Source organism: Taurulus bubalis (genome assembly GCF_910589615.1).
Source record: "Taurulus bubalis genome assembly, chromosome: 19".
Taxonomy (NCBI): Eukaryota; Metazoa; Chordata; class Actinopteri; order Perciformes; family Cottidae; genus Taurulus; species Taurulus bubalis.
Window position 1 is genome coordinate 9,279,328 of NC_136607.1, and position 27,246 is coordinate 9,306,573.

General features: G+C 44.3%; 1 protein-coding gene across 1 annotated transcript in view; it reads left to right on the plus strand.

Annotated features, from left to right (window-relative positions):
* Positions 1-3,510: 3,510 nt before the first annotated feature.
* Positions 3,511-27,246, plus strand: part of whrna (whirlin a) — a gene marked incomplete at both ends in the record, with an annotated part of 120,500 nt that continues 96,764 nt past the window's right edge. Inside the window, one exon of the mRNA XM_079235437.1 lies at positions 3,511-4,260. Coding sequence (XP_079091563.1) covers positions 3,511-4,260 — 750 coding nt within the window. The remainder of the gene's footprint in view (positions 4,261-27,246) is intronic.

Sequence of the window (27,246 nt, forward strand, 5' to 3'; positions counted from 1 at the left end):
TCCTCAGAACCCCTCGATAGCTGCTGCATTGGCCAAACAAACAGCTCGTGGCTGCGCTATCTTTACACCCGTACTGTATGTGTACTGTATTTTGGAACCTCCTGCAGGGATTTACTCCTTATTGCAGTATTATTGAGGTCCAACACCACTATTGGTGACAAGGTCTGGCTCACAGAAAGGCGTTGGATGGAGTCGAGGATCGGGGCTCTGTGCAGGCCAGTTGAGTTCTTCTACAGCAAACCAGAAATCTCCATCGTCACGAACCTGTCTTTGTGCACCGGCACGTTGTCATGTTGAAAAGGCCGAACAGAGACCAAAAGGTTTGGCGCATCTGTGTGTGATGTTGCATTAAAAGCCCATTGATTTGGACTAAAGACGAGGGCTTTGAGTGTGTGTAGACATGGGGTGCCCTCATGGGCTCCTCACACGTTTTGGATGGATGTCAACTTTATTTAGCCCTTGTGAGTTTTTTTAATTATATTACGACAGTTTGCTCTTTGTCCAATATTAAAGATACTCATTCCCTGATCTCGTTATTGTGTCCAATAGTGTCTCCAACAGTTTGCAGTTGAGGTTCAAACAGTTGGCTGGGATTTTTGGGGCGCCATTGGAGCCTAGAACCCAATCAGCGGCTGTATATTTGTTGGTACCACAATAATCTCGCATAGCCAGACCTGTCTCCACAGCACTGTGTTAAAAGAGGACCCGGTTTGTTTGAGATTATTATCAAAATTGCTTTCACAAAATATATGCAGACAGCGGAAAGAGGAGATGCCAGCTGAAAAAGACGGCGAATGGCAGGCTTATATCCACAGTCTATATCTGGTGAGTCAGACTAGAACCACAATGATTCGTCAATTAAGGAGTAAAAAGCGACAAATGCAACATTTTGTTGATCAAATAATTGGCTTTTCTTCATTTTACATTATCATAAATTAAAAGTCGTATTATATACTGCAAGTATTGGTAGCAATATAAAGACATCATGTTGGGCTCTGTTAACTTGTGATTTGCATTTCCCCCAATTTTGTGATAGATTGAGACGAGATTATTCATCTGTTAATCAAATATATCAAACCATGTTTATTATGAACTCAAACGAACTACCACCGCTTAGAAGAAGATAAAAATAGAGATGTTGCAAAAAGGAAATCATCCAGTGATAAAGCTCTTCTCTCTGTAACCATGCACATGTGCTATCAGATGCTGTTGATTCTTATCTCGGCCTTTCTGCTGTGTCACTTTCAGACACAGAGTGCCGGCTTCATTCGTGATTTCAGTCAGCTCCGCTTTAACCTCCATTGCTCCTCTGATATTCATTCTTTTTGATTCATTTCCAAAAAGACAATTTTTTCCAAGTCGGTAGTTCAATTTTCCGAGTGCATCAGTCCATTATCAACCCTGTGAATTACTTTGACATTAGTAATTCCATCACCCAGCCCACATAGTCACACTTTGAAATTAAAAACGACACAATGGGTTCTTTCTTAAGAGGAGTCCTCGGTTTGCCCTGGTCAGCCTTTTAAACGCCTCAGTTACATGGTTAATAACCCAGAAGGAGGATTTGTCTCCTAGAAACTGCAGATATTAAGGAAGGACCGAGCTTGGAAACTCGTTTGTCAATGACCTCAGAGCACAGGTCATTTTTCGAGTTGCTATCGTCGCCGTTTTGTACTTGTGATTGATCACTCGGGCAAACGTGTTCGCCCCCACTTGGCTCCTTTTGGCTCCTTTTGGCTTGGATCAGGGATTCTGGCAGATAGTTTAAAGCCCTGCACGACCTGCAGGCAAATATTGATGTTTGTCCAGAGGAAGAAGGAAATGATGAGAGTAATACACTCACACACACACACACACACACACACACACACACACACACACACACACACACACACACACACACACACACACACACACACACACACACTAGTGCACTTAATTGATGTGACACAGTGTATTAAAGGCTGTACAATGTGGAAATGAAGCATTTGAGAGAACACAAAGTGCAATACTTTCACAATGGACAGTTGTCAACGGGGCTTGTAGTCTTTTTTATCCATGTAAACATTAAAAACAGGGGTTCTTCTTCTTCTTGCTGAGGTTAACTCATACATTAAAAGTTGTTGCGTGCCTTTTGGAGGAAGACTGGAACATGTCCTCATACAAGCTGTTATATAAAGTCCTTTAGTGCAGAACCATCGTGGCCCTCAGTGGAGCCCCTCTGTGGTCAAGACTCTATGTGTATACTTATAAAAGCACAACCAGTCAACAAGTGAAATACCTCACTGAGCTGTTGTTCCACCTGTTGACACACAACCAGCTTGGTTGGCTTTTTGTCTTTGGAATTCTTCATAAGGCCAGCTTGTAGAAACGTGAGCTTTTAAATTGCGTATTGAAATAGCGCGTGAAAAAACAAAAATGCAAATCATCTTCTGCCTTTTAAATTGAACAAACAAGTGGACTTTAAAAACACAGATCATAGGCGCGCCACTGAAACGTTTAATTAAAGTCCTGTTCAGTGGTGGCGTTAGTGTGCACGGGAGCGCGAGCGCACGTTGTTGGTAATAAGCAAAGCAACGTATTGGCCTCACGAGGCTGCGTCACTTCCGGACAGAGGACGGCCAGCCCCCCCCCCCCCTATCCCACTCCGTCGCTGTAGTAACGGAGACACCGAGCAGCAGGTCACCTCGGCGCTGCACTGCAGCCGGACGGACAACAGACACCAAACCAAACCGACACACGGCTCGAGGACGCGTCGCTTCCTCCGCGTAACGCCGCTGGAGAGCTATTTTTTTTTGTGGGAACTTGACGTCGTTTGGACCCAGAACCGAGACCCCCCGGGGGGCGGGATAATATTCGGACTCGTCGGGACGCCGAGCAAAGGGAAACACAAATAACTTTTTAATATATTTTTCAATTTTTTCTCCGTGGAGGAAATAGCTGTTCTTTCTGGGTCTCGCGCGCGCGCGACAGCGGGACCAAGAACCAACCAAGACGTTTTAAGTTCTGCGGTTGTGGAGCTCTGCTGACACCAGAGAAACGGCGGCGGCGGCTCGGCCGCCACCTGACCCTCCTGGAAAATAAGACCGGGGGCTAATGACACGCAGGCTGAGATCCTTCTACGTGGCTCATTGCTAAGCTCTACGACGGAGCGGGGCGAGCTGTTGCGTGTCCGGTCTCGACGCACCCGCGCGGAGGGGAAGTTTGCTGGATCCACTCGCTGAGAGCTAAATCGTGGTAAGTGCTAATTAATTTGTGTCAACTGTGAAATCGAATTAGTTGGACTTAATTGCGCGTGGAAGTTCCCCCCCCAATCCCACCTCCCCGCCTTTTCATCGCTAATAATAAGCGGATCATCTATCGGGAACATGGATATAATCGGAGTGCACGTCCTCCAGCGGTCGTGATGCCCAGCGCCGGTCCGGTCCTGCGCCGCCGCCTGCCTGCGATGCCCGCACTCTAACCTCGCACCAGCGCGGCGCCGTGTCCCGGGTCACCGCCGTCGGCAGGATGAGCAGCACCGACCTGGAGCGCATGTCGCTCAGCTCTTCGGCCAACTCGGTGGCCTCCAGCGCGCGGACGCTGTCGGCCAACGTGCGGAAGCTGCACAACGCGCTCAATCTCCTGCTCAACGACTTGGAGAGGGAGCAGTTCATCCACTGCCTCAACGTCTACCACTCCAAGCGCAACGTGTACGACCTGGTCCAGACCCTCAACGTCATCCTCAACGCGCCCAGCAAGCGGCAACTTCTGCCCATGCTGCGGCTGGTCATCCCGCGCTCCGACCAGCTGCTCTTCGAGCAGTACACCTCGGAGGGCCTCTACTTGAAATCGGATTTAGTTGCAACGAGCAACGGCGACGCCGAACCCCCGCCGGGCGACTTCCCCGGAGCCAGTCCGACTCCCCCGGGGCGTTTTTCGCCCAGCAACCCGCCCCCCGAGTACCAGGTGGCGTTGCGCGGCTCGCCGGACAGCTTCAGCACCAGCAGCGACGGGACAGCTCCCCTGGTGCCGCTGCTCGGGAGGAACTTCGTGCACGAGCCGCCGGGCGAGATACGCCAGGTCACCATGAAGCGGCACAAGAGCAACGAGGGCCTGGGCTTCAGCATCCGCGGCGGCTCAGAGCACGGGGTCGGGATCTACGTGTCCCTGGTGGAGCCCGGCAGCCTTGCGGAGAAAGAGGGTCTCCGGATCGGCGACCAGATCATGAAAGTCAACGACAAAGTCTTCGACAAAGTCACTCATGCTGAAGCAGTGAAGGTAAGTTGTTTTATTTTTCTCTCACACTTCACCAAAACCTGCACACATGCAGCTCTTAAGATAACACGTATCCATCCTCTGCACGCAGGGTGTAGGTCAGTAGCCCGCAGAGGGTCAGTGACCTGTCACGGGATGCTGTTTGCACCGACCTTGTCCTCTTATATCTCCTAGAATATTAAAGCGACATTAACATTAACGCGTGTGTGTCTGAACTTGACCTCTCGACGTGAAACAAGGAATTCATTGAGTCGGATCGATTCTGTTGGCTAGAAACAGCTTTTCTGCTATTTTTTGGATCTATACAATGTGGTGCGACAGTATTACAGTGACCACTGTACCCCTGGGAGTGTAACTGGACACCTTCAAGGCAGCTGGTAACCACACAGGTGTGTGTGTGTGTGTGTGTGTGTGTGTGTGTGTGTGTGTGTGTGTGTGTGTGTGTGTGTGTGTGTGTGTGTGTGTGTGTGTGTGCGCGCGCAGGGAGCTCTGAATGTTGGGCTCCATGTGCTCTGAAGCTGTAGACCGGGAGAATAAAGACTGGGACAACGTTTAGCCCTGTGCACTGTTTTTGCTTAATGCCACTGAGTGTATATAACACCTATTAGCAAATTAGGTGATAAAGAAAGAGCTTGTCTGATTTGTGTACAGGGAGGATTGATTTATGAGACCTTGTGAGATCCTTGGTTTTATGAGCTGTCCGTGGTGCTGAAAACTCATCTCAGCGTTTTCTTCTGTCTCCTGACAGTTTTTTTTTTTTACCTCTTTTCTTCACTCAATACTTAAGCATGCTTTTCTGATCAATTTTTCTGATCACGCTCTTTCACACCTATTGCCCATCATGTCATATACTCACGTCACAGGGATTTCAGCTCTTTAACAAGGTTCCTGAAAAATCCCACTCGTGATCAATGCTTTTGCTCCTTATTTATTGCTTTGAAACGTTGCAGTGAAAGCGCCTTAAGGAAAATATATTACATATTCTCTCCTATTGCATATGCCTCTGTTTTGGGCTTTTTAAGTGTTCGTATCAAATGTATTCCGAGAGCAATGCTCTTGTGCTGCCACTCTTGGAAATCACATCTTAATCTCAATGAGACTTTTGAAAATAGTTCACCACTCGGATTTTCCTACTTTTCCAGGCAGTCCTGATTGACAGTTACATTGAGAGAGGAGTTATTTCTCAGTAAAAACACACAAAAAAGAAAGTGAAGGGGCAATATCGCCTGCACAAAACCGCAAAAAATACCTGGCAGATATATATAAGCTGCTTTTTAAAATAGTGATTGTATGTCTGCCATTTGAAAGGTCACCGGTTTGTTCCCTTCTGACACACCGGGGATTATAGAGTGTAGCTTAAATTGAGTCCTCTCTAACCTTCAGCGATCTTGAAAAAGCTGTCCACGTTTTTTTTTATCTCCTCTCGTGTGGACTTTTTGTAATTCACTTTATGCAGGGGTTTATCCATAACGCCAACTCTTACCGCGAGTAAATCCCAAACACTGCACCTGTAGGATTTTAGATGAACACCAAGAGGTGAGAACACGCCAACCCTCTATTAAGCCTTAAGTCGCAGGTCACCTGCGTGCTTTAGAGTGTGTTTTAGGCTTCACAGCGACAATGTCCTGGATACATTCATTGAACTCTTATCGTACGGAGCTGATCCTTTGGATGTGCCTTTAGACTCTTCAGATAAATGCACTTTCATCGTTTTATTGTTGTTTTCTCATTAGATTCTGCAATATTTTGTGGAGTAAAACAAACAAAGGCTGCGCGATTACGGCAAAAATTATAATCCCGATTATTTTTTATCAATATTGAGATCAAGATTACTTATCCCGATGACTGATTCACTTCCAAGTTGTGCTACATTCCTGCTAATGTATACATATTTGCATCAGAATAGGATTTAAGATAATATTTTTTCGATCTTAAATCTTATCTTCAGATGCTTTGTTTATTTTATATGCAGTGTATTACTTTTCTTCTCTGGACTGAAAGATCACAGATTGCCACCTGGTGGCTGGCTGGCAGTTTTTGTGAAGCACTCATTTAAAAAGTCAGTTTTGCAGTTGATCATGTTCAATTTAATCGTAAAATACCGGAATGGCGATCATGATTGATAGTCATTTCATAGTGCGGCCCTAACTTGAGATGCTTTATCTGTCTCTGAGGAAGACGCCTGATCTTCTGTTGACGCGACAATGGCGATGCACGTTGAAGTGATGAGGTCATTGGCCTAATTTTGTGTTGTCCGTCTTCTATAAATCATGCTCTCCAGCCTGAAGGTTGCAGCAGAGCGCCTCTGCACCTCACATTGAACGTGATGTCAAAACCGCTTCGGACGGAATACTTACGGCGTGATTACCCGGTCCATGTGTCCACAATCAATTCTCCACATTTTTTAAATGTTCTCCATCTGCGAATTGAAGGTTATCGATTGCTGCCTCTGTACTGTAAGTGAGGAGTTTTGCCGTCTCAAGGTTTCTTTGAGCAAATGCACATTATTTTGTTGTCTGAGTAATTGGGTCGGTTGTGAGACTGAGAGGGAGCGAAAGCAAAGGTCGGTTAAATATGTGCTCCTTGTATAATATGTGCATCTACATCTCTCTTTCAAAGCAGTCGTTATCATTCCATTGTCATTATCAGCCGATCCTCATTCCATGCTTCTCCTTCCACTATTGGGCCAAGAAGTAATGATTATGGTATGTCTTTAGCTATGAACACCACTAGTTATACTGCTGCCACTGCTGCTAGGCCTACACTGCTGTTATTAGTCGGACAGACAGGGCAGGCACCCAGCCAACTAGGAGAGAAGCCGTTTCTGAGATGAAAAAAATAATATAATCTCCCCGGAGGTCATTAATGCTTGAGTTCAGTTATTTTAATGCCTTCTCGGTTTCGTCTGCAAGCGTTTAAAACCGTCATAATTTCAACTGTCTGAACTCTGCCAGACCTATTAGTGAGTTCATCGCTGCAAACCCATGATGTGCAGCCACAATTTATTTTCTGGTGCAGATACCAGGCTATAATAGTAAATAATGGTATTAATAAGATGAAGATATAACAACCTTGTTTTAATATTTCACTTAATCTGAGCACCACTATACCTTTTAGAAAGGTTTGACATTTCTTGCTGAAGTCGTATGCAACTTATCTTTATTATTAACTCTATTTATCCTTAAAATGTACAGCCGCTTTACAAACTGCCAGCCAAGTCTGGGAAAAAAAGCTCAGCGACTTCAAGCTTCTGGCACATTTTGACAGATGAAATGTCACATTTGAATGAGCTGCTGTCTGGACGCTCCTGATGAGTGCAGTTGTGACAGCACATCTGATCTCGTCCCCCTCACTGAGAACTGAACTCGGACAGAGTATCCAAACTCAAAGCTCCATCAATCAGTATTTTTTTTAATGTGAAAGTGCAGTCGGTTGGCCGCCTGTATTGTGAAAGTGGTCTTAGTGGTGAACCCGAGAGGAGTTATCGCCTGACTCAAAGCTTTGGATCTTTCAGTCTCGCAGCTCTTGAGCTCAGACGAAGCTGGCAACTCGATTGGCAAGAAAGTGAAATGTCTAGCAGCCAAAGAGTCAGATGTTCTTCTCAAGAGTGGGTGTAATATTGAACTGACAACCATCAGATGGACCTTATCGTGAATGATAATGTCGACCCGTCTCTTCTGGATGCGTAAACAGGGACTTTTTTTTATAGCAAGTTAGCCATCTGTAAAATCTTCACGAAGTGATAATTGGCCGGGGCTAATTCAGCTATAATTGTTCTATGAGCCAAATAAAGGATTCATTTTGAAAGGCCTACATCCCAACATTATAGTTTTTTAAAAAAAGTGTACGCTGAGTTATGTACAAGTTACAGTATTGCTCATTTGCTCAGCCCAATTTCTTATATAAAAGTCACTACGCCTTACCACCCATAAAGCACCAAAGCACATACATAACAAATCAGTAATACCACACACACACACACACACACACACACACACACACACACACACACACGCACGCACACACACACACACACACACACACACACACACACACACACACACACACACACAAGGCTAGCTTTAAATAAGTCTATGCAACTTATTTTGTTTGCAGCACATTACTCATTCACTCTGCCCCCCGCTGTATGCCTACTTAGGCTTAATCCGCTCCACTTTAGCCAACCTGTGTTGCCTGATGAGTTCTGGGATGGCCTCTGAAAGCAATAGATTGTTGTTTGCCCCAGGGGACGAGTCAAGGGCTTACAGCTGTATTACTTTCTGTCTCCGGCTCTCTCCTCTTCCTAAGAGCCTGCCTTGGCCCCCGGCCCCTCGAGTCCCCGCCAAGGTTAGCTACCATGTCGGCATTTAGCCTTCTCGTCATCTCCCCTGCGCTGGGCAGTCAGGAGACGTGCCAGGACGAGTAGGGACATACATTGTGTTGTTTTAGGGCCACGATAACATCGAGACAGGAAGTCTTGTCTTGACATCAGCCACAGACTGCCTGTCTCTCTGACTTTCTAATCTGATTGTTCTCAAGTCGGTCGAGGGTGTTGGAGGGAGAAACGAAGGCACAACGATGGCGCAGAGGCACAGAGACAAGCGGCTGGAGAAGCAGATGACAAAATTGGTTGACGTGTGTTTCTACGGACAATTATTGTCTTAATTAGTTATTACAAGAAAAAACATTGTTTGGTGTCGTTGGAGCAGTTGAAGCGGTGACCGTTCTGCAAAAGGGACCAGAAGGAGAAGCAATTACAAAAAAATAAATAAATAAGATAGCTGGTCTAAATTTACTGGGTTGACACCTGGGCAGCTGCCAGGCACATTGGCATGCAAAGACTCGGCCACGAGTCAGAGAAACGGGAGCCGAGCGGCCTGCAGCAGCACTGCGGACTGCTAATGGTTAGCGTGTTGATTAGATAGGAGGCAGATAGGGATCTTGTTAAACTTGAGGGCGGTATTAACTAATTCTGCGCTTGGAGCTGATTCTGCACTTGTGACAGAGGTTGGCTTGCAGCTACTGAGCCCAAAACCTGAAAGAAAATATCCACAACATTTCTATCTGAAGACGGCTGCACATGAACAGCAGCAGAATCCCATTGCACGTTATGACACGATGGTCAGAATTGAGGCGTTATTTGAACCGTAAGGACCCCATGCAGTGGCATCTTTGCTTCCTTCATAAGATGCGATTCCTTTTGAAACAGGATGCTGGAGCTTAAACACAGAGAAAGTGAGTTGCTATATTGGCCGGATGACAAAGCAATATTTTCTTCTTCTGGTTGTATTCGAGGAAGTGTCGGGAAGAGTTAGCCCAGTTTAACCCGTGGGAGCTTCTGTCGGCTTGTGTAACATGTTTTTCCCCCCCATACCACGGAGGAAATAAATTCCAGATGAGTGAGAACGAGTCAAAGTGTCCCCCAGCATCTTTACTGCGAAGACGCACTGGGGACTGAATCATCCGTCGAAGCTGCCAAGAATTACTGCTCTCACAGAATGTCATGATGAGGCTAAAAGCTGGAAAATGCAAACAGTCTGAGAAAAAAAAAACGCTGGCAGAGGCAGACGGGGGAGAGAGCGTGAATACTGCATGTGACTGACGCAAGCGACACAGATGCAGGATTTCCGATTCGCCGAGATGAAAGTACCCCGTATCAGTTCAAGGATGAGGACTCTGGCAACTTTTGGAAACTTTACAAAAAGTGTTTTGCATCTTCAAAAAATCGACAAAAGCCGATGTTGACGGGGTGTTGCTTTATAATCAGGATTGTCTTTTCCAGAGCAGCGGATTCCCATACAAAGTCACCAAAGAACATTCAGAGTGTAGTCTCTCTTGTAAACATTGGGGCTGATTGTTGCCTCAAGCTGCCCAGAAGGTTTGAGAAATCAAACCAAGAATGAATTATTTCACTTCTCTCCTGAACAACAACAAACGGCCGCTAGCATGCCCACGAGCGAGAAGACGCTTAACCTTTGGCTCCTTTCTGCCATAACTTCCTCCAGTACAGACGGCATTTTATACATCACAAGAGGCAGTTCTTTTATTTGTCAATGTGTGTAAGCATGCAAATAATTTATGTGTGTAAACAAATCATGCTCTGCTCTGATTTGTATGAAAGGGGCACCTTCCGAGTGGCCAGAGAAGAAAGCAGCAGCCATTAGAAAATGACACCTCTGTCTTGTAACGACTACATTTCATTCAAGAGTGCTGTCGAGGCTTCAGAAGCAGTCTGCGTTCATGATGGAATGAAGAGACCTTTGGCTGGCTTTCAACTATTTTATGTTGAAAAGATGTGTGGGGTAACGTAAGCATAACCTTTTATTGTTGCTTTCGCTGGCACAGGTTTTATTTATTATAATAACATTGGCAGTATTAGTGAGAATTAACTTCCAGTGCCGCCAAGAATCAAGGCTTTGTCATTTTGTATCCTGAAAGTTTCATAACAAAAGAAAGAAAGATCCTGCAACCACAAAGAGCCGAAAATGCAGTACACTCAGTATGAATCAGTCAAGCGAGTTTGACAGTATAATTTAAGAAACTTTTGCATTTCATTCATCAGTCATAGTTATTTGAATAACATAATGCATTCAGTTTAATTGCGGCACAGAGCATAATTAGTTCTCGTTAATATTTATTTTTACATGAATTGGTTTCCTAATGTATTACTTCTCAGAATATGAATGTTTTTTTTAATAAGATCACCTTCTAAACTGGCATACAGTCTTTACAGGTACTGCAGTTTTCCCAGTGAGGGTACCAGTGTATGGTTAGTTTAGTTGTCACTGCTCATTTCCTTCCTGTTGATTTTGACAGACAACAAATGACATAACCCGTACAGTGCTTTTCTAGTCATCCGACCACTCAAAGCACTTTAACACTACATGGCATCATTCACCCATTCACACACCGATGAGAGGAGCTACCATGCAAGGTGCCACATCAGGATTATCAACCATTCATACAACGTAGGCACAGCTATTTAGGGTTAAGTGTCTTGCTCAAGGACATGGGACATGGGCTAGCGGAGCCGGGGATCGAACAGCCAATCCTCTGATTGAAGGACGACCCTGTTCACCACTGAGCCACAGTCGCCCATGTAAAGTATTTGTTTAGAAAAAGGTATTCAAGGGGCCTCCTGATGGTTCTTTTTTCCACCTGTCGTCTCCTCTCTTTCTTTCATTTCCTGTCAAAGTTGAAATTGCCAAAATAAATCCTGAAATACACATTTAAAACACTTAATGTCCAAATCCCCAAATGTCCTCCTTTCCAGCCACTGCTTTGGATGTCACTTACATAGGCAAGGCAAGGCACGTTTATTTGACATTTCAACAACAAGGCGATTCAAAGTGCTTCACATGAAACCATTAAAAGCATCAAAACATAATGCAGAAGAAAAGACGATTTAAAAACAATTAAGAACATTCATTAAAACATGAGAAACAATCAAAAAGCAAAGAATAGAATACAAGTTGCAGTGCAGTTTAAGAAATGAAATGCAGTAGTGAGATGCGGAAATTTATTATACAGCACATGCAGTGCTGGACTGGTAGACATCTGACAAAATCCAGCACTGAATCTTAGATATAATGCAGTGAACTGGAAAATTGGACAGTTATAATGCGTATTATTCATCTTGGGCAACAGCAGTTTATAATAGAGAGGAGCAGTTTGAATTGTTGGACCAGCCCGGGAATCTGTAATTAAACAAAGTTAAAGGCTGCTACTACTGCACTTCGAAAAACGCCGCTTGCGTTGCCCTTGAGCAAGACTTTGCACCTCTCTGCTCTACTGGCCAACAGTTATTTGGCCATAGGCTTTGTACTGGCCGGCTTCCAGCTGTGGCTGTATGAGTATAAAACCAGTCATGGCTGAAGTTTGTAGGGTCAGTGCTTAGTCTTCTTTAATATTTGGCAGCTCGAACTCTCTGCCTCAAGGATAGAAGAAAAGTTTCCACCAGCTGTAGTCGTGTGAGACGCTGGACATTTGCCTTCTCCATCAGCTAACGCTTCTCATGTCGGCCAAAAGTTTTAGGAGAAGAAGAAATCCATAAGTTTGACTTCACCCGAAACAATGGCTCTCTTTTCTCTGTTGTGTTTACTGCGGTTTAAAATGACACCATTTCAGAATTACCACATATTCACAGAGCTCAGCTGGAGGCTTTCCAAATATGTATCCAACCCACATTCATTGGATGTCTGCGCATGTCTTAATTCTCCCTGACCCACAGGTTTAAACAAAACTTGAGTCCTTTTCGTTCATGCTTCCCATCCCTGGAATGTTCAGAAACATTTCCTGCATGGGGTCACGCGTGCATGGGAGCAAAGGGTGTTCCTAAAAATAAAAAGAGACAAATTCCGCCACATGGATCACATCACGCACATCTGGAGTTTTCCGATCATATCCTTCTGTTGAGGTCTTATGTCACTTGGCATCCTGAAGTGTTGCATTACCGCCATGGACTGCTGGACTGTCCCTTGCCCCATCTATTCCGGCATTGTGTGAAAAGGCACAGTGCGGAAATGTTCCCGATTGTAGTGCATGCATGAATAGGCGAAAGGTGTCTGAAAGGATATTGCAGTAATTTACTGGGAAGTATGTGTGAAAGAGGCTTTAAACTGAATTAGCATTTCTTCCCCCTGTCCTTTCCCCACATCGGCGCCACATCTATATTTGAGACCATATTTCTTTCCCACAGAAAAGAATAGAACAGTGGTTTGTTCAGTTCTGATAGTGGGGACTAACAGTGGAGGAGTGAAAGTCTCTCAAGCTTTAATCAGGAGGGAAGATAAGATGTAACTGCCGGTTAGAGGCGTTGGCGACCGTACAGGGAGTTGGCAGGTGGGAAAGAAATTGGAGGGGAAAGGAATAAGAAACGAGAAGGATGGATCAAACGACGCATGAAGATTCAAAGCCCTCAGCTGTGATACCGCATGCGGCCCCTGTACCGGCCGGTGGACAGTGAAGAGTGTTGAGCGTGGAGCCAGCAGGCAGCGAAAAAACGGCCAATAATAGGTGTTTTGAGAGTGTGAGTCACCGCTACCACACAAGGCCCTCGAGCATGCAGCCATAACTGGACACCCGGCAGTCGGGTGTGGACAGACACAGAGGCGCACACACACACACACACACACACACACACACACACACACACACACACACACACTACTTTGTTTTTTTTATGTTGACCCACACCCTCACCTTTCGTTGTCCAGACAGAAGATGATAAAGATGATAGCTTTATACATTTTTGCTTTCACTCTATAATTATATACAGTGCTCAAAGTGGGCTGCTACTCACTGTTGCACAGTGCCAGTAATATATTTAATACATTTTACTCTTTGTTGGATGGTCTTTTCTTTACTTTTTCTTGTACACTGGCACTTCTCACAAGCTGCCGGTAACCCTCCACTGCCCTCTCCATATCAAGTTATCTGGGTGATTCATAACAGCTCAGCACCAGCAGGTTTTTTTGCGCCGCGCCTCATAAACAACGTGAACAAGACAATGTGGCGGGCATCAGAACGAGCCAACCCGCAGCACGGAGGGTGCTTTCATTTTTCTGCGAGCAATTAGAATTAAAGAAACATGTATGTAAAAAGTTTTTCCTGAATATGATTTTACAGGACAAACATTGCCAGAAAAATTAAATGTTCAGACGAAGGCTGTGATATGTGTGAATCATGTCATTATTCAACTAAAGCAAGTTTTGTCTTTAAGCTTTTGATGCGCTATCTATAGTAATAATAATAGCCCAGATTTTCTTGGGGGAAGGACCCCTATCACAATGGCTCCTAATGTATTTCATTCAGTGTAGAAACTCAGAATGTGTCTCTTTATCCTGCTGTATAAAAGGTATGATTATCTTGACTGGGACTGGCTGTGCTCCTAAAACCTGAATCAATAGCTCACACCCTGTCTGGCTGGCTTGTGTTGATTCCTGGCTCTAGTCATCCTATAAAATATTATAAAGCAATATTATAGGCTACAAATAACTCAGGGAAGCATATTCTAGCACTGGGTAAATATACAAACACACCAACTTAACCCTATACGGTCTCATTTACAATAATATTGAAGTATTCAAGGCCTGCTATGGCAGATGGATAGCCCAGTATAACAAGCATAAAGAAATAATACATTCATTAATTTATAGGAACAAGAAGCAAGATTTGCTTATGCCGGCCGACTTCAAACACTGCTAGTATACATGTCCCGTAGACAGTATTAATGCAAGCTCTCACATGTGCCGATAGAAGCACACACCAAATTGGGAACACCTCTCCTATTTCCCGTCCTTTCGTGTCAAATATCTCATCTGCGTGTCCATCTAAAGTCAGTGTTTTTATTCTCCCCTGGCTGGCCCACCCAGGGTCCCTCAGACAGATCTGCTGCCAAAGGGACTCTATTGTAGAGGTCTAATTGTTTTACAATGGAGCCGCCAAATGCTTCAGTTCACAGTAAAGGTGTCCCCAATCCATCACCTGGTCTCCACAGCACTAAATCACCGGAAGCAGTCATTAATATCCGGTCAATGAACTGAATCCCTTCATCTCTGTTCACTTCTGTGTGCAGGCAGGAAATTACTTATTCTATTAAATCCTTGGGTGCTTGGAAGTTTCACAGACATACAATGTTGTTATTTAAGGCCTGCGGTAAGACCATTATGTTTATTGAAACACACTCAATTGTCAGTTTATTAGTGCAGCCATCCAAAACTATTAAAGTCTAACACAACAGCTCTGCAGTAAAACTAGGGCTGGGTATTGGTACTCGCTGCCTCTAAGATATCAGCCAAAGTAACCCAGTAGGACCGACTCGGCCTCGGACTGGCTACTTGCTGTTGCCTGCAGAAGTTGTTTTGGTTCGGGTGAGGGGATATGCAGACACACACACACACACACACACACACACACACACACACACGCACACGCACACGCTGGGTATCCAATGACGCACTAGCATTACTTTAAATGTATTTAAGGCCTATTCCCAGCCCTGAGTCAAATTTATCTTCATGAAGGTTATAGTTATAGTTTTGTGTTGATTCAACCATGACGGTCATTTTGGGGGCTGCGGTGTGCTATGCTGTTATTGTGATACAGCTATAATATGCAAAACCACAGACTGCTGCCACGAAAAATGGATGCAATCAGCTTTCTTTCTTGTTTGACACAATTAGCTTCACAAAATGATTTCTATATAGTCACATTCCAATCTCGTAATCTGTAAATCCCTCTTTGTAATACTGTGTCACACTCAGGGGATAACACCAGCAGGCATCCTCCTAAACCTTGACATAGTCAACTAAATGAACCTGACATATGCTATTGAATTTGTATTTGCCATTTAAAAGTGGAAAGTGAATTTTCTTTTAAGAACGAGGACAATGAAAACAAGATATTATCGAGAGTTCTTTTATTTTGTCGGTGAGGAATCATGGAGGCATCTCATTGATGCCCTCCAGACTCGTGGTGGGATCGAGCGGTTCGTAGTTGTTGTTGTTGCTGTTGTTGTTTTCTTTGTGAGGCTCCGTCTCAACCATTGTGAGAGCCATGAGACGACAAGAGGTCTGCTCCGATTATCAATGATGATGTCGACGCTTCATTGTTGCTTTGGTCTGTCTGTTGCTCCTTGACAAGTATAATTATGAGCCGGGTCACATGCAGGTAGAGATGTGTACAGCATGTGCTCGCTATAGGACACGCTTACAGTTATATGTGTTCCATTCAGCTCAGTGCAGTTGAGTTTTTTCCTGTCATCCGCTCTTCTTAGCATGTGATTGATCAATCGCTGTCACCTCCTGAGCTGCTTCTGTGTCTCATCTCATCTCTAATTGACACTCACTAAATGACTGCTCTGTAGCATCACTCGTACGTGGCCACGCATGGCCTTTTGCGGTGCGATATGCAATTTGTCTTTTAAGGTTAATGTTATATTTCACGAGTGTAATAATTTTTCCGGTGTTAGGAGGCAGCATGACTTCGCCTCCATGTGCCGAGGGGAAAACCCTGCATGACTACAGCCCTGAGCACTATTGAGCCCAGTAATGATCCTCATCACGTAATTATTAGTGCTGCTTATTGACAAACATCTGGCGATACGATGCGTACCATGATGTGTTGTGATTTAACATGTTGTGAATCTGCAGATGCTCTATATGCATAGAATCTGAGCAAAAGATGTTAACTTTTTAATGCAATCAGAAGGGGGGAGTCTGCATTTGCATTCATCACAGTCACACTGTAATATTCATAGGACCTGTGTAATTATTTATAGAGCGGTGTGCAGTCTAACACATTTTATTCTTAAAAATGTAGAAACAGTTAGATCATATCTGCCTTCCCAATTAACCTTTTTATTGCAGCGATATTTTGTCATCAGTTTCCTCTGCACACATTCAGGAAAATTCTCCTCCACTGCCTGACGCTAGCAGCCATTCAATGACTGCTCTACTGGAGGAGGAGGAAGAAAAGGGATTTAAAAGAGTGACGTAAGCACAATGAGGGACGATTAAATAATCTCCTCTTGAGAAAAACACTTCCTGGCATGTTGTCAAGTCCCCTGATCTGTGAGTTACCAGAGCAGGAGCAGAGTAAAAACAGCGGGGCTCCTTAAATCCCACTGGTGTCGTGTAGATCTTTACAATGGCCCGGGTTTAATCACTCACATATTGAGACAGTGGCCACCAGCAGCAAAGTAAATCTTCTTTTGTGTGTCTGGCAGATTACATCACATCCTTCCCAACACACACAGCGCTGACCGGCAGCGATCCGTTAGCCGGCCCAGATGTCTCTTTTATGATTGGGACAACCGGAGAGGAGGCCCCTGCAGGTCATCCGATACTGTGGAGCTGCCTTACCTATCTCCTACCGGCACACACACACGCACGCACACACACACACACACACACAAACACACACACACGCACACACACAAAAACACCTCCTTCTTCCATACCATCTGCTGTCCGCCACTCTTTCAATCAACACCAGGAAAGTGATGCATAAACCTGAGGAATAATACAAAAAATTAATAATACGGTAGGAGGTGTGACGGAAGCCTTTTTAAGTGATGCATGTCATCATTTGATAAGGTGATGATTACAAGCAAAAGTGACGCACATAATGACATATATTCTTGTTGGCTGCCGGCATACATGATGGGCAGCAGAGCCTGTCGAGTGTTCCCGTGTTTGAATAATTGAAGAAGAGAGACCATCACCTCACACAGACAACATGTCGGGGTTATTGGTGCACTTTGTTTCGTATCACTCGGTGCGGTAGCTTGGCGTTCATACAAAGGGCGTTGACCTGCAGGAATATAACGAGTAGCAAAGTTGCACAGTGGAAGGATGCATCTTGGGAGTCGAGGGCTCCAGTGTATTGTAGTGTTTAGAGCCATCCGTCACCCGCCTCCCAAAAAAATACTGAAACGTATTTAGAATCGATCTCCATATTTCACAGATCAACACATTTGTTCTGCCAATCATCCACTGTTGATGTTGTTGAAAGAAAATTTGAATTTTTTTGTATTATTCAAAGTATGTTTCTGTCTTTCTTTCTGTCTTTCTTTTTCATTGCATTGTCCAATCATGAAAACCTCCTTGAGCTTCCCTCAAAGCGCAGCAATCCATTAACCCTGGAGTTTTGGGACATGATCAAAGCACAGAGAAAGAAAGGAGGCAGAGTGCTTTTTAAGCTGACTACTTTCTCTCACCATTTCCACCTATTCTCTGCGGCCATTTTAACATATTACTCTGGCTTTAGCTCTGCTTGCTCACTTTCTCCTTCCCTTTCTGGCTGTCACTCACTGCCGGTGATCTGAGCGCAGAGTAAACACACAGAGTAAACACACTGCAGATGGGTGGGCATTCTAGTGACGTATTAAGGTCTGATGCAATGTAATGTACTCCTGTATTTATTGGTGGGACAGTTGATGGCTGGTAAGGATGTTTTCTGCGGTATAGTGGCACATTCGTTCAGCTGGTGCTGAGTCACTAACTGTTCCGCAGGCAGCCAGATCAGCATCTGTGCACGGTGGTGAGGCAGCCGCTTAGCAGGCAGATCGATTGTTTGTGACGTGAACTACTTCCAATGTATCCCAAAGTGTGACAGTCTTCTCTTTCGTGTGAACAGCAACTTGAGTGTGAAAAGTCTCTGTCTCGTCTGAAAAGCCATGAATCACACACTCCCACAACATGATGGATTAAAAAGGACTTTGCCTGCAGAAGCCAATTCAAACACTTCTGGAGGGATGGGTCAGGGCTACTGTTTAAACAATCTCAAGAATACATGTATTAATCACTCTTTGTTTTAAACAAAATCAGCTGGCGGAGGCTTGTGAAAAGAGCTGTTTGCATCTTTCTTTCTCTCTTGTTGACTGTCCCTTTGCTTCCCTGTCTCTTCCCTTCTGTCTGGATTGCCACAATGTGGGGATGGATATAGAATTAAGACCGAAAGTTCTATTTACAACCTCGAAAAGCAAGCAGCCTAAGAACCTGAGGCTCCAGGAAATAACACAATCACAAGGCACAGTAGACCAGAGCGAGCTTTTCGCATTCACAAAGAAATATTTCAAAAAAGGCTACTGTCTCATGAAGATGGAAATGCCAGAAATGAATAAAACACCTCAACGTTTTGAAAACATTTCCTAAGCCAGCCTGAGGTGTAAATCTTGTAATATCGATGAATAAAAGACATCATTAATGTAGGTTAATGGAAACAGAATTTCTAACCTTGTTTTATTTTCAGCAGCGTAGACACAGCGTGGGCATATTGCTGCGACCAACCAATGTGTATTTGGATTTTTGAGTTAAAAGTCATATATAATGTTCCTGAAGATTCACACATAATCCACATCATCGCCTTCCCTTTTAAAACATGGTAGTTTAGGCTGATCCCGCTGCGACACAGAGTCAATTACCTTGAGAGAAGGGGGAGGATTGAGATTTCTTGGGAAGATTGAAAACTACAATACCGGTGGCGTCACATAATTCGCTCTTATGCTGTAACACCATCCGGGGGTGAAGCCCCATCTAATATCTCTGGCATGTCCTCTATCAGACTATCAGGCATCAAAGCTCTGTCCCGCTTGGTTCCAGCAGGAATATGAGGAGCATTAATTCTCCTGATATTGCCAAGGTCAAGCTAAGCTGCCGCGGTCGTGATGAGTTCTGACTCACAGACTATGATCCCCGACAATGTGCCACGTTTAAAGACTTAAAACCAGCCGTACACAGATAATAGACTCCATGCTGAAAGGGGGTTGGGAGGTGAATATTTCATCTCTAGATTGTTTCTGCTCGAGTTGCGTTTGTATTAACGGATTGTAGTGATGGATTGAGCGCACGAGTGGAAAAAGAGAAACAAGGAGGGATGAGAAGGAGGGGAGGTGAGGATGGGGGGATTGAGTTGGACCTTTTCATTTGTCCACAGCTGGTGTGTTTGTCAGAATCCAATACACAATTATCACCAGTGTCCTGTTCAGTCCTCTGCGTGTCCTCTACTGATTTGATTAATGTCATATCTAAAGAGGAGATAAGTCAGTGAAACAGTATGTGTTGCTGAGCATGCAACACATTTGGTCAATACACCATTCAGGGCTTTCATGAAACATGTGCTTTTTTTCCCTTTCAAGTTGTCAAATCATGCTGTCCTTTTTTTAACCTGTTTTTCGCGCTGCTGAATGAGTTTGACATCCTGAATGTATCCTTCAAAGAATATTGACCCATCTGTCTGAAATCTTTTATTTCCCTTTAAAGTTACATAATCTTTCTTCAGTGAGTGCGGTTAGTGACAGTGTGGGCTCCGTGGGATGATTTTTAAAATCAAGCGTCTTGCTGGTTTCTCAAGATTACCAATCCTAGCTTTATTTCTCTTTTTCTTTTTTACAGTTCTTTATTTGCGTTGCTTCTATTTTAGAAGAACCAGAGACTGTCTTGTTTTTTAATATGGATGGTGAGCTTATAACGCAGGCCTTCACCCTCAGATTGTCACCCCATTAACCCCAACTGAGCGAGTGTGTGTGTGTGTGTGTGTGTGTGTGTGTGTGTGTGTGTGTGTGTGTGTGTGTGTGTGTGTGTGTGCATTTCTCAGGCTAAGATGTAATACATCTGCTGGAGCTGATAGCCTTGGGCTCGGAGAGTGAAGGTAATAAAACATAAAAGTGCTCACCCAGATCTGAGAGAGACTGTTACATCGCCCCAACACTTGACCTGTCCTGAACCTGAACTTGACTCCCTCACCTACACACACACACACACACACACACACACACACACACACACACACACACACACACACACACACACACACACACACACACACACACTTACATTACGTCATCTGCACAAACACACTACTCCAAGACGGCAGGTGCACTCTAGCTTGCTGATGACTAAGCTTGACAGTATGCATTGCACACACACACACACACACACACACACACACACACACACACACACACACACACACACACACACACACACACACACACACACACACACACACACACATTTTTTTTACACAGACACTGCACTTACACTTTGACTGCTCGTGTGTCCTTTGGGACGTTTCCTCATTTGCGTCTCAGGCCAGTCGGAGCGTTATGAAAGGTCTTTATGTGAAGGTCTGTGCCACGTTCCCCTGCAGCGTGGAGGATGTCGGCCTCGCTGTGGGGGAAATGGTCGGCCACAGCGGCGTGGTGTCGGCCGCTCGTATGAACAGTGCGGTGGTGGTGTTTCTGGACCGGGTGGAGAAGGTGAACTCCGTCGTCGAGACGGACATCACCGTGAACAGTTGTTTCGTGCAGGTACTACCTTTTGTCCCAGCCCGCCACCAAGGTGGTCCTGTCGAACGTCCCTCCTTTCATCTCCAATGAGTTCCTCAGCAGAGAGCTGTCCAGACACGGGACGGTGGCGTCCCCGATCCGCAGGATGTTGTCTGGATGTAAGTCTCCGTTGCTAAAACACGTCGTGTCTCATCGGAGACAACTGTATATGATACTGAACAATCGGAACGAGGAGCTCAACCTCCGTTTCATTGTGAAAGTAGATGATTATGATTACACAATACACGCCACTTCAGCGAGGATGAGGTGTTTCGGTTGTGGGGAGGAGCTCCGCGCAGCTCTCTGCGGGGCCCCGCCGGTGTGGCCGACCCAACACATGGGGTGAGTTCAGTTGACGTACCGGGGGTGGAGGTGGCCACGGGTGAAAAGGGGGTTTTGGGTGAGGGTATGTTGTGTGAGGAGGGAGCGGTGGGTGAAGGGACTGTTCCGGGAGGGGAGGGTGCTCTGGGTGAAGTGGGAGAGGATGAGGTGGAGGCTGTTGGGAGAAGGCAGGTGAGGAGGGCGTAAAGGCAAAGGAGCAAGAAGAGGACATGGAGGAGCACAGTGTGCTGTGGAGTGAGCAGGTGGAGGAGGCATAGAGGAAGCAAACAAAAACAAAAAGAGAAGTGCAGCAAAACGTAGGAGGTCGAGCAGGAGGGGGGTGGCAAATGAGTGTGTGACTGAGGAGAGTGCGGAGGATCGGTGTGTGTCTGACAGCAGTGATGTCGCTGTTTTTAGCAGCAGCTAAAAAAGCAAAACGATCACACTTGACAAACTGAAAGCGTTTTTAGCAAAAACCAAGAACCAGCAGGTGAAGGTTGGCGACCATTTCCCAGACCTCGGTCTTTTTATCACCTCGGCCAGGCTCCACATGAGCCAGAGGGGGGAGCCTGGCCTCACAGAGCAGAGGGTTTTAGATTAAAAAAACTCGTAACCAAAGCAAGGCAACAACAAAACACTGATGGGAGGGGCAATTCTGGAAAGGTTTTGTGCGGCTAACCTGTGTGGACCCCCCCTCGGGCCTACTTGCGGAGTTCCAAAGAAAGATGGTGGATTTCCTCTGGGGGGGTCTGCACTGGGTGCCGCAGGGGGTTGTGTTTTTAGCCAGGGAGGAGGGGGGACAGGACGCTACGAACGCTTTTATCTCTGTTCTTAACCCAGCTGTTTTTAGCGGATGCCCATTTTGCGGAGTACGTGAGACAGTTTACCACGTTTTTACTGAGTGTAAGAGAAAGGTTGAAGACCTCCTCTCTTTTAGCATCGGTTTTTACACGCTTTGGCGTTGTTTTTTCTGAGAGGATTTTTATTATGGGAGCGGGCTACAACAAAAGTTTTAAAAACAAGTGGCAGCTCCTCAATTTCATCTCAGGCCAGGCTAAACTGGCGATTTACACGAGCAGAAAGAGGCAGGTCGAGCATGGGGATGGGCAGCAAGCGGCGGCAGTGTGGAGGACAAACCTCCGGTCAAGACTCTGGCTCGAGTTTTGTTTTTATCACCACATCTCCGACCTTGAGTTGTTCATAGAGCGGTGGTGTTTTAAGAACACACTGTGCAAGGTTTCGGACGGTCAACTGTCTTTTACACATTTTTTAACTGACTGATGGTGTTTTAAAAAAAAAGGGAAACGGTAGAACAAGGATTCTATTGCATTTATTGTTATTTATTACATTAACACTAATTGTATTTGTAAAACTGAAAATATGTAAATAAAGTGTTTTTGTAAAAATCAAAAAATCTCTCTCTCTCTCTCTCTCTCTCTCTCTCTCCCCCCCCCCCCCCCGCAGGAGAGCAGGTTTCATGGGAGGAATTGCTCTCATGGAGGCTTGGATAATAGCTCGGTGTACCTCCGATCATTGACTCCCCCAGAGGAGCAGTTATGCTATTTACTGCCAATCACACCCCTTTCTGCCTCGGCCCATGTATAAACTGTGGCCACACACACACTTGTGGGCGCCCACACTGACTGACATGTATTGAGAGAAAGATGGTTAAAAGTTAATGTTAAGCCAAAAAACTGATTGTGCTTTTGTTAGAATGATTCTACAGCCATAATTAGGTGGGGGTTAAAAGGACCCCAAAAATCCAAAATACATAAGTTTCCTCTCACCCTTAGTGCTATTCATCAGTCTGTATGTTTCCTGGTTTTTGAGATTTAAATACATGAGGGGACACTTACTGATTATACTCCATCATTTTGTAAACAGAAGAGTGACGTCTTCTGAAAGAAAAGAGATATATATATATTTTTTTTCTCTTGATGAAGACATTTATATTATTATATATATACATATATATATATATATATATATATGTATATATATAATAAATAAGATAGATGTCTTCAACCTTTGTTGCTTTGCTACACATACATTAAATGTACACAGCAGGTGAAACTAGTACCAAGCACACACAAAAAGAAAAGATTTCAATAACAATTTAAAAACAATAATTAAGGGCAAAGGCACAACACAATGATGCACATCAAGGTTAGCAGTCCTTTTAACAGGTAATGAGGTCCTTCATTATTCATCAGAAACATATCAACAGTTTCAGTAACAAATAAATAAGATGAGCATGTAGCACAACCTACAGTACATCACTGGGAACATAAATCTTGTGCAGTTAAACTGATGCTAGCAGTGGTGCTTTGTAAAGTTAATAACAGCAGAGTTGTTGAATCCGATAATGACTTAAGGTCGACAGTCACATTATTTTAGAGACTGGAGCAGCTTGCCAATGTACGCGAGCCCAACTAAGGCACTACAGCTGCTTTATAAAAAAAGAAAGAAAAGAAAAACCCATCATGTTTGATTAGGTTGGCATCGCACACTATCAGCAAGCGATGCACATTAAAACAACACCATCCTATTTCCTAGTATTGATGTACTTTCCAGAAAAGCTTTAAGTTGATCTCATACACCCTTAATTAATCTGGGCTATTGACATTTGATAAATACCAAGTGATGCAATTATCTAAAAATACGGCCTGCTTGTGTAGCACACCAGCAGTATGTCAGCAGTACAGCAGTCTGTGAACATATAACTAGTTCTTTGGAGGTTTCTTGTTTTGGTACTTTATCTTTTTAGATGACATCAAAATGAACACAGAGATGGAAAATACAGATTGAGAGAGAGAGAGAGAGAGAGAGATAGAGGAGTATGACATGCAGCAATAGTCCCCATCTGGAAGCAAACCGGGGACCTTGCAGCTACAAGGTCAGTGCCGATCTGCAGGCTCTGGAGGCTCTGGAGGCTTGTGCTGTGTCGCTCGGGGAGAAGCTGCTAACCTCTTGCACCGTTGTTTTCTCCGTGTTTTTCTTTTTGGTTGGATGACTCTGTCACAGTGGACCTGAGGGAGCACAGAGACAGCTGGGTAACGAAAGGCAGGGAGATCTTCCGTGTTCATGCCATGTGTGTGTGTCCATGTGATGTTAAAGGCAGGCAGCAGACACGCTCACACACGCACGCAACCTGACACACCTGCCCGAAGACATTTAGAAATGAAACCGCTGGGAGAGGGAGAGGGAAAGGGGATGGATGAGGAAATATTGAGTCAGTTTCCTTGACTCATACCTTCTGTTTGACCCTGATATCTCTATCTTTCTCTCTCTGTGTTGTGTGTGTGTGTGTGTGTGTGTGTGTGTGTGTGTGTGTGTGTGTGTGTGTGTGTGTGTGTGTGTGTAACAGCTTGTAACACATCATTACTCTCGCAAGTTGCATGGAACCGAAACCTCTGGGTCGGAAAAGTGAAGCTAATGTGGAAGTGCAAACCTGCATTCTTTCTAATGGCCAATAGGGGGCTGCTCCATCTGTTTGCAAAAAGTAAAATTATCCAATTGTATGACCCTTCTTCTCCATTGGATTATTACCTCAGTAAACATCTTAGATTACGGTGACGGCCAAAAACCAAGATGACGACATCTCCAGATCTCTCCAGATGTTTGCAAAATCACCCAAGAGCTCTTTTCGTGGTCAAATGTACGCACTGATGTTTGCTGATTCTCTGAACTATCTGACTAGATTATCAGACTTTATTATCCGATGCATTTTATGACCCTTGTACTGATTCATTTATGATTCTTGGCTGTCTTTTTATTTGTATTTGTTCTGTGGTCGTCCTTTCTGTATGTTAGTTGTATGTTCAATCTTACAGTGCAGTATACTTTGTGCTCTGGTTCGTGCTGAAAAAGAGATTTTTGATAATAAGATTGGTCTCAATGAGACTGAAATGTTCAACATCTCTGGACACAGCTTCCACATTTGTGGATCTTAAAAAAGCAGATGACAGAGTAATGATAGAAGACAGTTTTATTGGTTAAAGGATTAGAAGGAAAGTGATGGGGCACCCACCGATTTTGGTAATTTGCAGGTCAAAGTGATCTAAATTTGGGCCTCAGAGACCTCTATAATTTTTTGTTTCGGCAGCATTTCAGTTTTTTTATTCCAATTTGAAGCGGGTCCTAATTACATGTTGAATTATAGTCATCTATGCTGTTGAAAGGGCAGTTTTAATTCACACGTCTAGATGTTGTTTGACCTACAAGTCATCAAATCAGTGCTCTTGGAAATGGCAAAGAGAGGGTGGAGTAGAGGAAACAGACCCTTGAGAGCCTTTTTATATGGTCACTGCATTTGTAGAGCTCATTTTAAAGCAAAATTAAATGAAAAAGGGAGTAAAAAACTATAAATGAAGGCAGTTTAAATCAAAGACAAGTTCTAAAATAGGACAGAAGCTGTCTCTTCAAAAGGGTGATAATTCCAATACAGACATTCCTGTTCAACCATAAACTCTGCACAGATCTGCAGTACTATAATTTGCTGATACATTTAATGAATGCAAAGTGATGCGGTCGTCAGGTTCATTATATCACAAAAGCTCCTTGTTGGCACTCAGCCCCGTCGCCACCCACTCCCAATACTGACTCATGGTGTCAGTCTGTTTCCCCGCTATCATGTACAGTATCAGCATTTAGCGTTCACTCAGCGAAGGCTGTGTCATGAGGCTGGAAGTTGTGGGTGTTTCTGCTAATGCGTTATACTGTGAAGTGCCCTCGCATATGAAGACACTTTCCTGTGAGTCTAAGCTGTAAGTTATACATTTTGTGTCATTTCTGTAGTTAATAAATCCTTTAATTTTCCTTCTCTTTGTCTTTATTTCTTACTTTTGGCCGATTGGTTGGCTGAATGTCTGGTTAGACGTCATTGGTTGTTGTAGCTATTGACAATTTTAGACATTTAGACTTTTCATACCAGGAAAAGCTGTCAGAGTTACCATGGAGCCCACACTGTCACAAACTGCACTCCTTGAATATCATCTGACTTTTAATAAAAAATATTCCAGAGAGAAGCAGACAGAAGGGTCTAGAACAGGGGTTTCAAAATCATTTTAGTTGAGGGGCAACATGCTGCCCATTTTGATCTCAAGTGGGCCGGACCAGTAAAATCATAGCATAATAACGCATACACAATGACAATATTTCTCCATGTTTAAATCACTGGTGAAGCTTGTTGGATGATAAACCCTACTTTAAGGTCTTTCTACAATAAACATAAAGACCAAAAATTCAGCCCACTGTTTAGCTGCCTGGGCTCTCCTCTGCAGATTCCCTCGCAGTTGAGCAATATCTTTAGTAATGTCAGTGATCCAATCAATTGTGACTGTGGCTCAATGGTTAGCATGCCTGTCTTACAATCAGAGGATCAGTGCTTCGAGCCCAGCTCAGCTAATTTTTTCTTCTTTTTTTTCTGCAATTTTAACAATTATCCCGGAACCAGCCCGCGGGCCGTATGTTTGACACCCCTGGTCTAGAAGGATAAGAATGCCCCTCCAACCTCCCCAGTTATCTCTGTTACACAGTGTTTAACTCGCTCCAAATCCACGAAAAACCCGCCTAAAAAAGAAGAAAACCTGAATGAATGAGAGTCTTTGGAGAAGAGGCGGATAGTTGTCAGACCATGGTCGGGAGCTGGTCAATTCTCCGCTATAATTGACTCGTCGAAGGGGGCAGGACTTAGGGTCATTTAGTCAAAAATGGTCCGTCATTGATGGACTGAGTGTCACGGCGGTGTATACAGATGATGGAGCTCTAGTAAACATTCAGAAAAAGTTTCTACACGTCTCATTAGCTTTCAATATGGAAGAGTTCTGAAACTGGGA